Below are 13,797 nucleotides of genomic sequence, written 5' to 3' on the forward strand. Positions count from 1 at the left end.
AATGTTAAATGGCGGCTGCAAGCCCCGGGCGTAAATTCCGTCGGGCTCTCTCGTTGTTCGAGTTGAAGAGTGGTTTAAATTTGAGGCATTAATCGTGGCCCCGAGCCCTCGGCGCCCCCTCCTCCTCCTCCTCCTCCTCCTCCACCTCCCCCACCCCCCTCCCCTAACCAGTGTTATTTATCTACTCGCTGCGCGAGCGTCTTCTAAAAAACTTGTCAGCGTCATTCGACCCTCGAAGAGATCCCCGTAGGAGCGAGAAGAAGAAGAAGAAGAAGAAGAAGAAGAAGAAGAAGAAGAAGAAGAAGAAGCGAGGAAAGAGACGAAATACACACGCTCGGTGCATCCGGAGCTGAAGCCGAGGAGCAGCGAGTCGTCTAATCGACCGATCCACTAGTTTCACTCTCAGTTCCGTTTAGTTATATTTGGTTACCCCAGGGTCGAGAAGCGACGGGGTGTGGTTCACAATTAGTCGCCCCATAACTTAGCCTGATTTAGTGTATTGCCAACGCCGACACGCACAGGCTGCATCCACTGATCCCTGTATCGCGACACGGGACTCGTTTCGAACCGTGAAACCAAATCTCGCCAAAAATTTCGGCGAGACTCGTTCGTTTTTGAAAAATACACCTCTCCCCGTTCTCCGATAGATGGAAAAATTAATTAATAAAAAAAGAAAAACTTTTCTCGCCGACGTTGCACCGCAAGCCGTAACCTCAGGAAAGGTAGGAACCGTTGGGCATTAGCTGGCAGGTTTATCTGAGAGTAGTCCTTGGGGAATCTCCGGGCAAACAAGCCGCCACCCACCCGCGTTAACAAACAAATATACAAGGTTCGCCGGGTTTGAGGGCTCGCTTCGTTTCGGTTCACCCTTATTGTCCCTTTCCGTGTTGTTACACGTGTTCACGAAGCCCTTAAACGACGCGCAGTTGAACGCGATCAAACAGGTAACCGATCTGTTTGTTGCCGGCAGATTATATCAATGCTTTTCGTCAAGCCTATGTTTGCTCGCGACTAGAAACGATAATACGGATTACATATACGAGTACAACTCCCCGCCTGTTCCGAGGCAAATATCTCGCGGTAAACGACGATAAGTTAAAGATGAAAATTAACGGAATAAAAATATACAGCATTTTTATTCCTGGACGCACGTCCCCGAGTTTCTACGTAACTCAATTTGTCTGCTCCGATGCGGGAAAGACGAAGTTATGTTATTAAAGTTAAAGACCGGAGAGATAAGGTGAGAAAAAAAACCTCTAGTCACGGTTACTCGGCCTTAATTTATTTATTATTTCTCATATTGTTTTTTTTTTCTCCTCTCGCCATTCCTTTTGTTCAAATTTATTTCTTTTTACCTCTCGACTTTGTCCGGGTGATGATGTTATTTCTAAGATTGATAGAAGCCAGCTGAGAGTCATTCGTTACATGGATCTTTGCTCGGCGCGATATCCAAAAGACAGATTTCTATTAACGCATTTCTCGCCTTGTCTTCGCTATCCGCCTTGTTTAAGTCGGAAGTTTGACGGGAAGCGATTTTTCGTCTAGCCCACGGTCGATCTTCCTGGCCCGCATTTTCACCGCCTTGGCGTGTAAAACGCGTATGTATATTTTAAACGGAACATAATATCGCATCGTGTTGGAATGAGAGAAGCAATTTGTTGAGAATCAAGTATTTCGTGACGGTTTCTTCTATCCCTCTCTCTCTCTCTCTCACACACACACACACATCTTTATAAATAGCTTCATGGAGGAGGTTACCGATCTTTCGCCACCGAAAGACAACCGTGCGTCTATTCTGCTTACTGCATACTGCAGGTTTCGAATAATCATATTATATGGGTCACGAGACGGCGATGGAAATTGCCTTTGTAATTTTCGCCGATAAAAAATCACCTTCAATCAAGTCTCCGCGTAAACATAGGTATTATATGTACGTATACATTATACGCACTGCAGTTTCGACTGAGAAATAACGATTGAGAAAATGAAAGGGGTTTTCGTCCCCCTATAAAACGTAATCGAAAGTCGTTTCGAATCAGGGATCGGTGCGCTATATTGGCAGGGAAAGTTGCCAGCTTTCCCGCTCTCTCTCTCTCTCTGTCTTTTTTCCTACGTCGTAATCCTTGACGCGCGCCGAGCTTTCTTCCCTAGGCGCTTTTCTCTCGTTTTTTTTTGACTCAAAAAATTTCTTACGCACGATGCGGAGAAACGGTTTAACACCGTTCCCACGGGAGTCCCCGCCGAGTTCCGGGAGCTTCCAGATTTTAGGTCAATTTACGATTAAGTTACCCCGGCCGCAATCCTTCGGCTGACCGTATTCCGCAGCTTCCAAGAGGGTCGAAAACTATCCCGCCCTTCTTGTCAAACATTTCATCATTTCACACCCAACCGACCCTCACTCAAAGTCTGTACGTTTCAGAATTACAAATGTTGCAGGAGTAGAAACTTTGGACTATCACTGAAATAGAAGAATGATACATTGTCGGATAAGTAGTAAAAATTATAGATGTACTGCGAAATGTGAAATATGCTTGTGGATTCCTCCGGTTTGTTTAAAAATGAACAATCCGATTTTTCGCCTATTTTCACATCTTTGAATCACCAAAATTTAGAATATCAACATTTTTCGAAGATCTATTATCGTACATTTATCCGCACTTCGAACGTAATTCTATCACATTTCATTTCTCCTTCGAACCGTTAATCAACGTGACCTTACTTTCTTCTTCTACACATCGCTCGCGTTGCAGCTTTCCATTTCATCCGTAGCGTAAACGCGATCACTTCGCTAAATATGGCACCCTGTCATTACAACGAGAGTTAAGAATTTCTGCCAAGACCGGCTAAATTCGCATCGAGTGAACGTAATTTTGGCAGCGTTCGGGAATAAAACGATCGTAATATTTTCGCAGGCTAACAATAAGAGAGGACGAGGGTTTGGTCCCAGACGCAAGGGAAAGATGAGAAAGTTGCTGCAGCCAGGAAAATTTATCACTCTTCTTCCACGCTCCGCAAGTTATTTTATACCAAAGACAAACCAGCGGTGCAACCGCGAACGCGAAGCCTCAAGCCCACCCTACCGGCTGTCTCAGCTGCTCGCCGAGCTTTTTGCCCCGCGGGACTATCCAATATATTAGCGGCGACTAATCCCCGGATTTTAAGCTCCCTCAGCGAGATGCACTTCGGAAACGACGATTTTCGAACTCGGATCAAAGAGCTGCGAGGAGTAAGAGAATACGACGATTGGTCCAAAAGGGTGCGTCCGAGTTCGCTCCGCGAGAAACTGGGATAATTATCACACACCGCAACGATTCGTCTGGATGAATGCGACGAAATTTCGACGGGCAAAATGAAAAAAAAAAAAAGAAAAAAATAAATAAAGAAATGCGTGATTCGAGGCATAAAATGTTGGAACAAAAATTACCGAACTATGCTCGCTACGTAATATCGAGACGATTTTCCGCCTTCGCGATTCAACGAGGAGAACTGCTGCGGGGTAGCAAGTTGTAATTTATTATTATCAGTTTAACGGTAGAGAAGGAAGGCTTCGCGGCTATGTGAACGCGGTTCGAAGCGATGAATAAAACAGCACGTGACACTGAAAGTGGTGCCGTGGGTGGTTAGTGGGGTGCATCGGAGTGTGACAAGCATAATCGGAGGGTCGGAATTTGCGGCTCCCGTAATATATCCAGGGCTGGATGCTGAGCGAGTAAAACATGCGAGGCTGTTGCAGCTGTTCCATTGTGGCGGCCTCTCACGGCGTAATTATCCTCCGCGCGAAGGCGTGTAACCCGAAGGAAACCCGAAGGAAAATGAATCGGAAAGAAATTATAAGCAAGCGGCCGAGCGAGCTTTTCGACGAGGATGTAAAACGGGAGAAAAAAAAACAAAAACAAAACTGAAAACTGAATACATACGGTTGGAGAAAGTTACGAAAAATTATTCCTCCAGTCACGTAGGCGAGTTTTTATACTCCATCCGGGGAGCAGCTCATCCCTCCCTTCGATAATTACCCCTAGAGACATTTTCATAGACGCGACGCCTCCGACGACGGGTGACGCATGGCTACGTGGCGTCGGCACCTGTGAACGCCGGAGGATCCGAAGGAGGACGAAACCGCGCTAATCTCCTAATCCCCAGCTTCCTTAGGAAGTCGTTTATTAGTAAGCTTCGCTTCACGCTCGACGTCGCGACGCCTCCGTTGCTTTTGTCGTTAAATAGTCACAGCGCTACCCTGTCGCTATATATAGTTTGCACCCGCGCAAAACGTATACCCTCACACGGCCTCCAACACTAAATGTAAAAATTTTCATTCCCGTTCGTACGATGGGACATTTATGCCCTATACCCACAATGGACACCGTAGGATAGTCAATAATTGTAACTAATCTGATATTCTTAGTCTTCAGATACCTCTTCTATAACTTGACTATTTTTATGCAACTTGTCGTTTGTGATCAAACATATCAAACTTGTAAATTGAAATGTAAAAGCTGTACGTTATCGAGTAGCAATTTCACCTCACGGATTAAGATTTAGACACATGTCTACAAACACGTGTGTATTCGAATACAATTTAATTACTACAAATTAGATTCAAGACAGAGTCAATTAAGAAGAGAAACACTTGTCAAACAATTTTTGTTCTCTTTTATTATCGGTAGTCTGATGACGATGGGTTGGACCTGGTCGAAACGTCGCAAGACATAAATTTCGAATAAAACAAATCTACTATGAACAAACATAAAGGATAAAATCACCAAAATGCGTGTCGCATTCACTAACAAAAATGTAACAAATAACAAAAATATAAAGCGGACCCGCCGAGACGTTATATTTAATTAAATTTTTCTATAACAGCGTAATTTCGTAAAACAATTATTCATATCAACAGTCGTTCGCTTGTGCTGTAATTCCACATTCGTTTATCGTTCCAAAACAAAGGCTGTGTAATACGGGCAAATATTTGAAAATTCGAAATCTTCGTCAACCAAATTCTCATCCCGGAATGAATTATCACTTTACAGTGATATCGGAGTTACTATGTAAGCGTCTCATCGCGTATACCGAGTTGATACGCGTATGTAAGTCATAAAGTGTGGCCATAAGTTACAACCAATCTAAAAGACGAAGAAACGGGGGCAAAATGTTGATTTATCGCGTTACAACTGCAGCTATCCAGCGTTTCCGAAGGGGATCCTGAGATGAAGTTGGCAAGTCTCGAACGGATCGGGTGTCCTCGAGGTTCGACGCGAGTCCGAGTAGTAAGAGAGTATAAAACGAGAGCGTATGCCGGGACTCCTGGAAAAGCGTGTGTCGTTCAACGTCTAGACGTACCAAGTGTCACGGGTTCGCACAACTCGTTGGCCCTCGACGTGGCAATTTGTTTAGCTTCAACTTGACGCGGGGGGAGGATGAACGAGGAGGAAGAACGCCGGGCGGTTAGTCGAGTATGCGAACCATGTGCAGGAGTCAAAAACGGTAACCGGAGAACCGGAGTACCGGCCTCGACAACTTTTCCGAAGAAGGTTCGACCCGCCGTCCGATGAACGAAAACGAGGAACGTTTTCAGACTGCTTGGCGCGGCCGCAGCGGAATTAGGGGAGGAAATACGGGCTGCAGTCTGCCACGGGGAGAAATTTTCTACAACTCTCAACGATTTAGGGCTCCTCTTCCCTCCTTTCCCCCCTTCCCTTATTCCGCACGGAGATTCCGGCGCGGCGTTTCTCCCGTTTTCTCACATATCGGCACGCACGAGAAATGACAGAGTTCTTACCCTCCGATCTCGCCCTCTAAATATACAAACCGCACGGTTAAAAGGGCGGCCGGGGAACCTGCCGGGATCTCTTATATACGCGCAGCTGAGATAATGGGAACGAAATCAGTTCGTTTCTATGTTGATCCCTCGGCTATTCCTCCGGGGGCACTGATGGAGTTAGTAATTGAGCAAACCGCTTATCCCGATTCCTGTCGCGACCGTCCCTCACGAGTGCTTTATTCCGCTACGAATAAACGGCAAATTTTTCGAGATATCGTCACGGTTTAATACGAAATCCGAGATCGATTAAAACCGTTAAGTTCGGTCCAAAATTTATGGGGCTTGATGAGTGAGGGAAACGTCAAGAATCTCAAATTCTCGTACGAAAAACTTTCGAGTTTCTCAAACTCTCGTAATCCTGCACACGTGCCGTACTGGAACGATTATCAAACGTATAAATCCATCTAAATCTCAGATCAGGAATAAAAAAAAAAAAAAAATAAATAATCGTCTCATCGTCAAAACGATCAGTTACATAATTCGAATGTCAATTTTCGTTTCCATGCAGCGATAATACCGTAAGAGAGTATCGCGTCAGCGATTGACCCAGTTCAACGATACGCTCGTCTCTCCCGTTTGTCGTCCTGCGATTTATCGCTTATCGATAATCGGAAATATTTATCAAACCTCAATCGCAAATTGTCCATATCTTTTGCATATCTGAATTGAAATTACCAAATCACACTGAACTTTGCCCCGCGCGATGTGTATGTGATTAAAATTGACGTATAATAAGAAAGAAAAAAAAAACAAAAAGAAAAAATCACAGCTCATATTCTTTCAACGGTGATCGCGATCGATTAAATGTTTGCGAGAAAAGAATTGACAAGCTCTCAAACCCGATGATAAAAAATAAACTAGCCAGGCATGGATTCCACTCGCGACGCGACTTCTCCGACTTCGTACCTATACCTACGTACGCGTCAGTGGTAAATTTATATACACAACCGAGTCCTAAATTCCCGGTTGAACGATTTTGCGGTGCGAAATAAGCGGCTAGAAGGTCTCTCGGATCTCCCGAGTCCCCGTGGTGGTGGTTCCCTAGGGAGAAACGGGTCAGCCAAGGCAATTTGTCAACACCATTAGCGCGACTGCAATGGAAAGGGGTTGCGACTCGATCGGGTCGCATCTGCCAACCAATGCCGCGGTCAGACAATAATAAAGGGGTAGTGGGCAATGACTCGGGGCGTCAGGTCGAGTCGGCAACAACCCTTAAATCCCCCTTCGCGTTGTTGGCTAAATATTGGCGTTCCGAATTCGCATCGGGCAATTCAGACGACAGATTTTCACTTCGAAATCGATCTCGATGCGTCCCCGCATTGCAGTTTCGGGAAATTGGTCGATTACTTATTTGGTAGTGACTTGCTCATACCCTTGACTACAATCGGAATAGAAAAATAAATCGTAGTGTGAAACGATCGCCAAAAGTACAAGCAGGATCACAGTTTTAGGAAAAAATAAGTTCTTTAAGAGAGAGAGAAAAAAACTTGCAGTATATTATTTGTTCGTTGTCCTGTCCAACGATCATGTTTAACATTCGAAAAATAATGAAAAAACCTTCGATCCTGTAAGCTACTTTTCTCAAGCGTGTCGACGAAGAGCGAAAGAAAAATCAGGGTGTACATAATACGGGCTAGGAGTAAAAAAAAGGAAAGTGCAAGAAATCGGTGCCACGGAATGAATGAGAATGCGAAACGCGACGAGCGAGCTCCGGACTGTGAAAACGAAAAGACGAGACATGGCAATGGGAATAGGATGGGACGGGATTGGAATAAGATCGGGTTTAGCCGCGGTGTCGGGTTCGAGCCCCAGATAAGTCCGGCTTATCCCGATAAGCCGGTGAGTTAATGAATCACAAAACAGGTGGTGGGACTGGTACCCGCGGCACGGCGCCTTCGTGCAGGACCACGTCTCTGGCTAGATAATATATACGTTTATATACATATACATATATATACATGTGTGCATGCACGTACGAGCCCAACACCTTTCTGTGACCCAAGTTCACGAGTTGCGAAATTTTACGAAAACGCCAAAAAAAAAAACGCGCGTTTTTAAATCCTTTTCCGTTGTCTCACTGCGACAATTTTGTTCTACTCGAAAGGGTCGAGTGACAGTTTTCTTGACCCGAAGATGGGCTTGTTATATACTGGTAGAAAAACCACGTTTACGGGCAGGCCCGGATTAACCGTATGGCTAAAAGGGGTATAGTTTTAGGCTCTCGAAATTTTCTGCCCGTCAATTTTTAAAATCACATGTTTCAAAATAGTACCTAGATGTTCGAAAATCCGGACATGCGAACTCTTTACCAATCAAAGGATCGGATGAATATCAATGTCTCGCTGCAATCCGATTCCGAAAAGTTTTCTCCACAAAGTTCGCTAACTTTGTACACGTGTGTACAAAATATCGTGAAACCGCTAATTTCTTCCCAAGTATCACAGAAAAATCTAAATGATTTGTGTCTGTTGAGCATAGAGAGTGAAATCGCTTCGTGATTTGGATTTTGAAAATATAAAGAACGATTTTGTCAGCGTTAGGGCGAGAAAAAGAAATACCCAATATAATTACTCAATATCGTAATGGAAAATGTGTTTCCCTGTCCATCTTCCTTATTCCTAATACTATTTTATACAAATTTAATTACCCAAGAGAAATATTGTAATAAAAATATTTTTCTTAGCCTTAGTCGGTTTGATTTTCTGCCGCCGCTTTATACATCTGACCTATTCTATCATTTTACAGGACCGAAGTTCGAACTTTTTTTTTTATAGAACAGCTTTAGGCATCGTGCCCCCTTAATCCGAGCATGTTCACGTGGAATTGGGCGGAAAGAAAGCAAACAAACAAATATTCACAAGGTGAGTTTGGCAGTCGAAAGACAACCGCGAGGCTCGTTGTCGAACGTGAAACGACGAACTTTTACGATCTTTCCAAAGTCCCAAATTTACCTTATATGTAATTTTGTACACAAAAAAGTTTCGTACAAAAAGCAGAGGATAAAAGCACGTGACGCTTTCGACGCTGTACACTTTATATCGCGTGTGTATTACTCCGACACGCAAACAGTGCACACACACACGCAAACCCAAAACCTTATATCTCAGATTCACGGCTGTAAACAGCGACGAGTTTTATTCTGATAAGCGTGTGTGCCTGGATTTATTGTCCGCTTATTACACGACGTGTTCGATTGCTTCTCTGTGATAACTCTGCATAAAATTATGATAAATGTGTATCTTTTTTACGTTTCAAAAATGGGGAAAAACTAGGCAAATGAATCAGCGGAAAAACGGTGTTTATACAAACAAACGAATCGTGCGCGTATGTACAGTTTTTGTGCCTGTCATGGGATGCTGATAACGAGAAGGTGGCGGAGAGACGATGTCGTATCCCCGTATAGGTACATGTATTATTTTTCACAGATCAAACTTGACTGATTCAGATATAACCGTCGCACAAGCGATTACAATCGGTACAATCGCAAAGATATTTGGAATTTTCGCTGTCGCATTGAAGACATTATCTATCGTTGTCAGATATTATATTCTATACATATAAACACGTGTATGTGTATAGATGCGATCGATTGATCGGTGACTAGATATATTATCCACGGGAAACGACATCACTACACGCACCGTATAACGAATAGAAAAGGTTTAACGATTTTTTAATTCATTACCAATGCGCGGACGATACACGTTGGCGTAAGCCAAACGATACACAAAAAATTATTAAAAATATTCATCAGCGTAATATACGTGTAACACGAATCGAGACCTGTCGAAAATACCAATCGGATACCGATCAATTATTGAACGAAGCATTGATAGAACGAAGCTTTGGAGTTTCAGATTAAATTTTTTTTTTTTTTTTTTTTTTTTTTTAGTCAACATAGGATCAAAGGTACCGTCGATACATCTATAAAGGCTGCACTATAATCAATTTCGACAAACTGACGACTAAATAACGACGAAGATGACTTTCCCGTCAAACGTGCGTTTCATTAAAATATTATAAATCAAAGGAAATGAGCATCGTTCAACTGTACATCTCCGTAAAATTACGATACCGTTAGTAGGTACTCGTAAGGGTTACGCGACGGCCGTCGGTTCTTTTTACAAACCATATTGTAACATTTCAAGAAATTCAGTCAATTTTTGGTATACAAAGTCGGATTAAGACCAAAGCCGAAACGAAGTTTCAGATTTCAGAATGAAGAAATTACAAAAATTATTTGAAAAAACCAAAAAACCAAAAAAAAAAAAAAACAAACAACTTATTATTCCACCTCTATTTTTTATCACCTCTGCATATCGTGTCAGCGGCAAGCAACGGCTTGGATGACGGACGCCCGCGCGGTTGCTTATCTGACTATTTCTGCTGAAACTTTATCTCTCACTCTGACAGCTGACAAAAACGTCATAAACAAGCGACTCGTTGCCGAGCCTTGGGCACGTCGCGGCCTTACCCAATTCTACGAGCGTTATTTTTTTTTTCTTTTTTTTTGTTTTTTCCTCTCTCACCATTACAACCGTAACATCGTCATCGTAAATTGCACGAATTCCGCTCAACGATTAAATCCGATGGATCGTGTCCAAAAAATGGACGATAATTTTTACTCCTTCGAAGTTGGAGAAAGATTTTTCTTCACGTCGCGCAGTCTGCGGTATTGTGAACGACTCACCACGTTTAAGTTTCTCCAATGGTTCGTGATGGAGTTGGTGGGAAGCCGAGGGGTGATGGTGCATGGAGGATCCGTGATGCCCGGTAGAATGGAGGTCGTGGTGATGCATCGTCCCCTGGAGATGGTCCCCGTGGAGTCCGGCCATGGAGGCGGCGGCGGCGGCATGCTGATGATGCTGTACCGAGAGTCCCGTCGCCGATCCCGTTACGAGGTCCTGGAGGCAGAGGTCCGAGTTCCCTCCCCCGCCCCCCGCGAGATCGAGGCCTCCTCCGCCTCCACCCCGCTCCATGCTGTAGAACGTGAGCGTCGTGTTGCTGTGAATGAACACCCGGGGTGTTCCACTAGCCTCACTTCACTGCCGCGTAGTTCCTTACGTTTGCCTCTTGCAACGATGCGATTTATCTTTTATGCCTATTACGCTCGTCGATGCGTATATTTCTATCGACGAGAATTTCCTCCACACCCCGATATTCTTGTCGGGCCGCTTCTGTAAAGGCGCGGCTTTACCACAGTTTGTTAAAACAACAGCGCAACCCGACTGATCTCGGTATCTTCGAGACGTTGTAAAACATGTGTAACGATACTGCACTATTACACTGACGAAAGCAAATCATTCGAAAGAAATGAAATCGAACGGTAGGAGAAATAAATTAAGTAAAGATAATGATGAAAAGAAAAAACGAAAAAAAAAAAAAAAACAAAAACGGAAACAAATTAAAATAAAAAACAACCAACAGCCGGTATCGATATATTATATTGCCCGAACCGGCTGCCGCGCGCACGTAAGCACGCGAAGATCTCTCGTCCAATCTCGTCCAGCGACGCGTGTTGATACGTGTAAATATATATGTTTATATATATATACGTTATATATATATATATATATTTGTAGGTGACAAGCATATATCGCGATATACTTATTTAGCCACACTGTCTTAACACACTGTCCGACATATCTACGCGTGTAGCTTGATATTCGCACGAGTTTCCAAATTCGTACGAATTCGGAATAGCCGATGGTACTTGCACGTTGTCAGTCGGCTGATTTTCACTCTCAACTCGGTAATCTCAGAATCGGGCACCGCACTTGCTTCCGTGATTTACAGGCTCGCGTGGCGAGAGAGAATAATTGATAAATAAAACGACACTGGAAAAAGACGTCGTCCGCGTATCGAAGGGTGTAAATAATCGTTGCGTAACATCAGCCTCAACCTAGGCACAGTCACAGGCCGGGTTATCTGCACTCCCCGTAGCATCCGGTCACCATGTATATACTAAATCTCAGCACTAACACCCGATGACGCGTTTCCTTTTGCTCCTCAGGGTGGTGGTGGTGGTTTCGGCGATGGTGGGGGTGTGGAGGTCGCACTACCGTTACATATCCTGGCGTGACACACTGCAACCGCGCGTCCAACACCAAAGACGGCGATGCTCACTGCAAAGATCCGGGGTCAATCATCACAGGTGTGTACAAAGTACAAGTCGCGCGGTCCGATCTCGTTCCCGTTCTCGCGCGCGCGACGATATCCGCCGTTTCTCGTTGAAACCAAACCGCCGTCGGGGGCGGGGGAGGGCGAGAGAACTCGGCGTCGACGTTTCCGTCCAACTTGCAAATAATCGTGCACGTGGCGTGTCGGATTTGCACAGTCACCGACGCGGTGGAGGGAACGTCGCGAGTGCGAGGGATGAAGGGTAGGGAGTGAGGAAGGGAGGTTTGCCAAGGAGGGGGTGGAGGGACCGAAGAATATGCCGCGGGTACAAACGTCGAGAGTCTTCCCCCCAAACGACAAGTCACCCCGACGATTTCCGCCAAAACTCTTTCGCTGCGCGTATCGTACAATCCACCGAACGGAAATTTCAAAAAAATCCCCAACGTTCGCGCGTGACACAGCGGCGTATAAATTTTCACTGTTAGCGTTAACACTGTTATCGACGGAGGCGAGTATCCGATGAAACGTGCGAGTAAATAACTAGGTACGTAAGTTGCAAACAAGTAGGCCGCAGGAGGCGTCCAGGAAGTGGGTTGCCGGTAGCTCTAGGAAGTAGGTGGCCCGGGTCTAGGCGGGTGTAACGCGTTGTAGGTGTGGAGGTCCGTATAGAGGTGGGTTTCGCAAGGCTTAGCTGCTTGAGCCGACGGACTGCTAGCCGGCTTAAGTCCGTAAGTCGCGTAAGCCGCGTAGATCTAGTGGTCTTGGCTCCTGCCTGCACTGCCTCGCGCGCTCGCTTGCCGGCCGGCCTGACTGTCTGACTGCTCCTCTCTCCTGTCCCTGCCCTGGCCTTCTCACCCCCTCCCCCTTCCACCGCCCCTCACCCCCGCCTCGACGCGCTACCGTCGCCACCACCACCGCCGCCGCCGCCGCCGCCGCCTCCTCCTCCTCCTCCTCCTCCCCCTCCACCTCGTCCTCCCGTATCACATCTCCCCTCCCCCCTGGTGGCCCAACGTCCTTCCCACCGCAACCCCCGCTTTGCATTGTGTACGCGCTGCTTTCCGATCGACGGTGCTTGCATACGTGAAAAGAAAGCTCGACTCTTCGGACCGACGGTTATTCTTCCGAAGTATTGCAGCACGGTCTCTTTACGACGATTCGAATCTCGTCGGGACATTGGGGGTAAAATTTCTTGGAGACGGGAGAGGGGAAGGGGTTGACGAAACACCGAGATCGCCGGGTGCAAGCTCGATCTTTTCGAATTCACGGATGAGTCGTTGACGGTTTGCCGATCGGCGTGTACCGAGAGGTGATACGGACGGAAAACGTTCCCCGCAGCCCCGGCAAGTCGGTATCGCGCCGCGTCGAAACGCGTTATAGGTATATATACACACAATAACGAAGTGAGGAGATTGGGTGCGGGTGTAATGGGCGTTCTTCTTCTCTTCTGGCTCTTCTCTTATTTTTTTCGGGTGAACTTGCGGGGCAGTACATACGTCACCCCGCGTGCAGGCAACTCTGCCGCCTCGGCGTCCCTGCCCCGCGACGAAGAAGAGACAAATGACGAGATGGCCACGCCCACCATTCGCGGGGGCGGCGTCGTTATTGCGAGCGACGCTCTCTCCCTCTCTCTCTCTCTCTCTCTCTCTCTCTCTCTCTCGCTGCCAGATAACACGCACACCACCGACTACGACGTACGTCAACCTGCAGCGGTGTAAACCGTAAACGTATACGTATCCGTACGTACCTACGTGTGGACCGGCACGCGGGTGGGGAGATTGTTGATTTTTGAGCAACGGAAATATATCAGCCTCCTATTGTGCGTTGTTCTCTCCGCTCGTTGCTCGCGACGCGGACTCCGC

At 45.9% G+C, this 13,797-nt stretch overlaps 1 protein-coding gene across 3 annotated transcripts in view; it reads right to left on the reverse strand.

The window, feature by feature from the left end:
• Window positions 1-13,797, reverse strand: part of LOC124174337 (pituitary homeobox homolog Ptx1) — a 40,297-nt gene that overhangs the window by 14,102 nt on the left and 12,398 nt on the right. The window contains exon 1 of one of the 3 annotated variants that reach the window (XM_046553382.1): window positions 10,512-12,730. The exons of 1 other annotated variant lie outside the window; for it this stretch is intronic. In XM_046553382.1, the coding sequence (XP_046409338.1) occupies window positions 10,512-10,797 (286 nt within the window). In that variant the 5' untranslated portion in view covers window positions 10,798-12,730. Of the gene's footprint in view, window positions 1-10,508; window positions 12,731-13,797 lie in introns of those variants that run through there. One more of the 3 variants, XM_046553380.1, reaches the window with a different exon arrangement.

Source organism: Neodiprion fabricii, chromosome 1 (genome assembly GCF_021155785.1).
Source record: "Neodiprion fabricii isolate iyNeoFabr1 chromosome 1, iyNeoFabr1.1, whole genome shotgun sequence".
Classification (NCBI taxonomy): domain Eukaryota; kingdom Metazoa; phylum Arthropoda; class Insecta; order Hymenoptera; family Diprionidae; genus Neodiprion; species Neodiprion fabricii.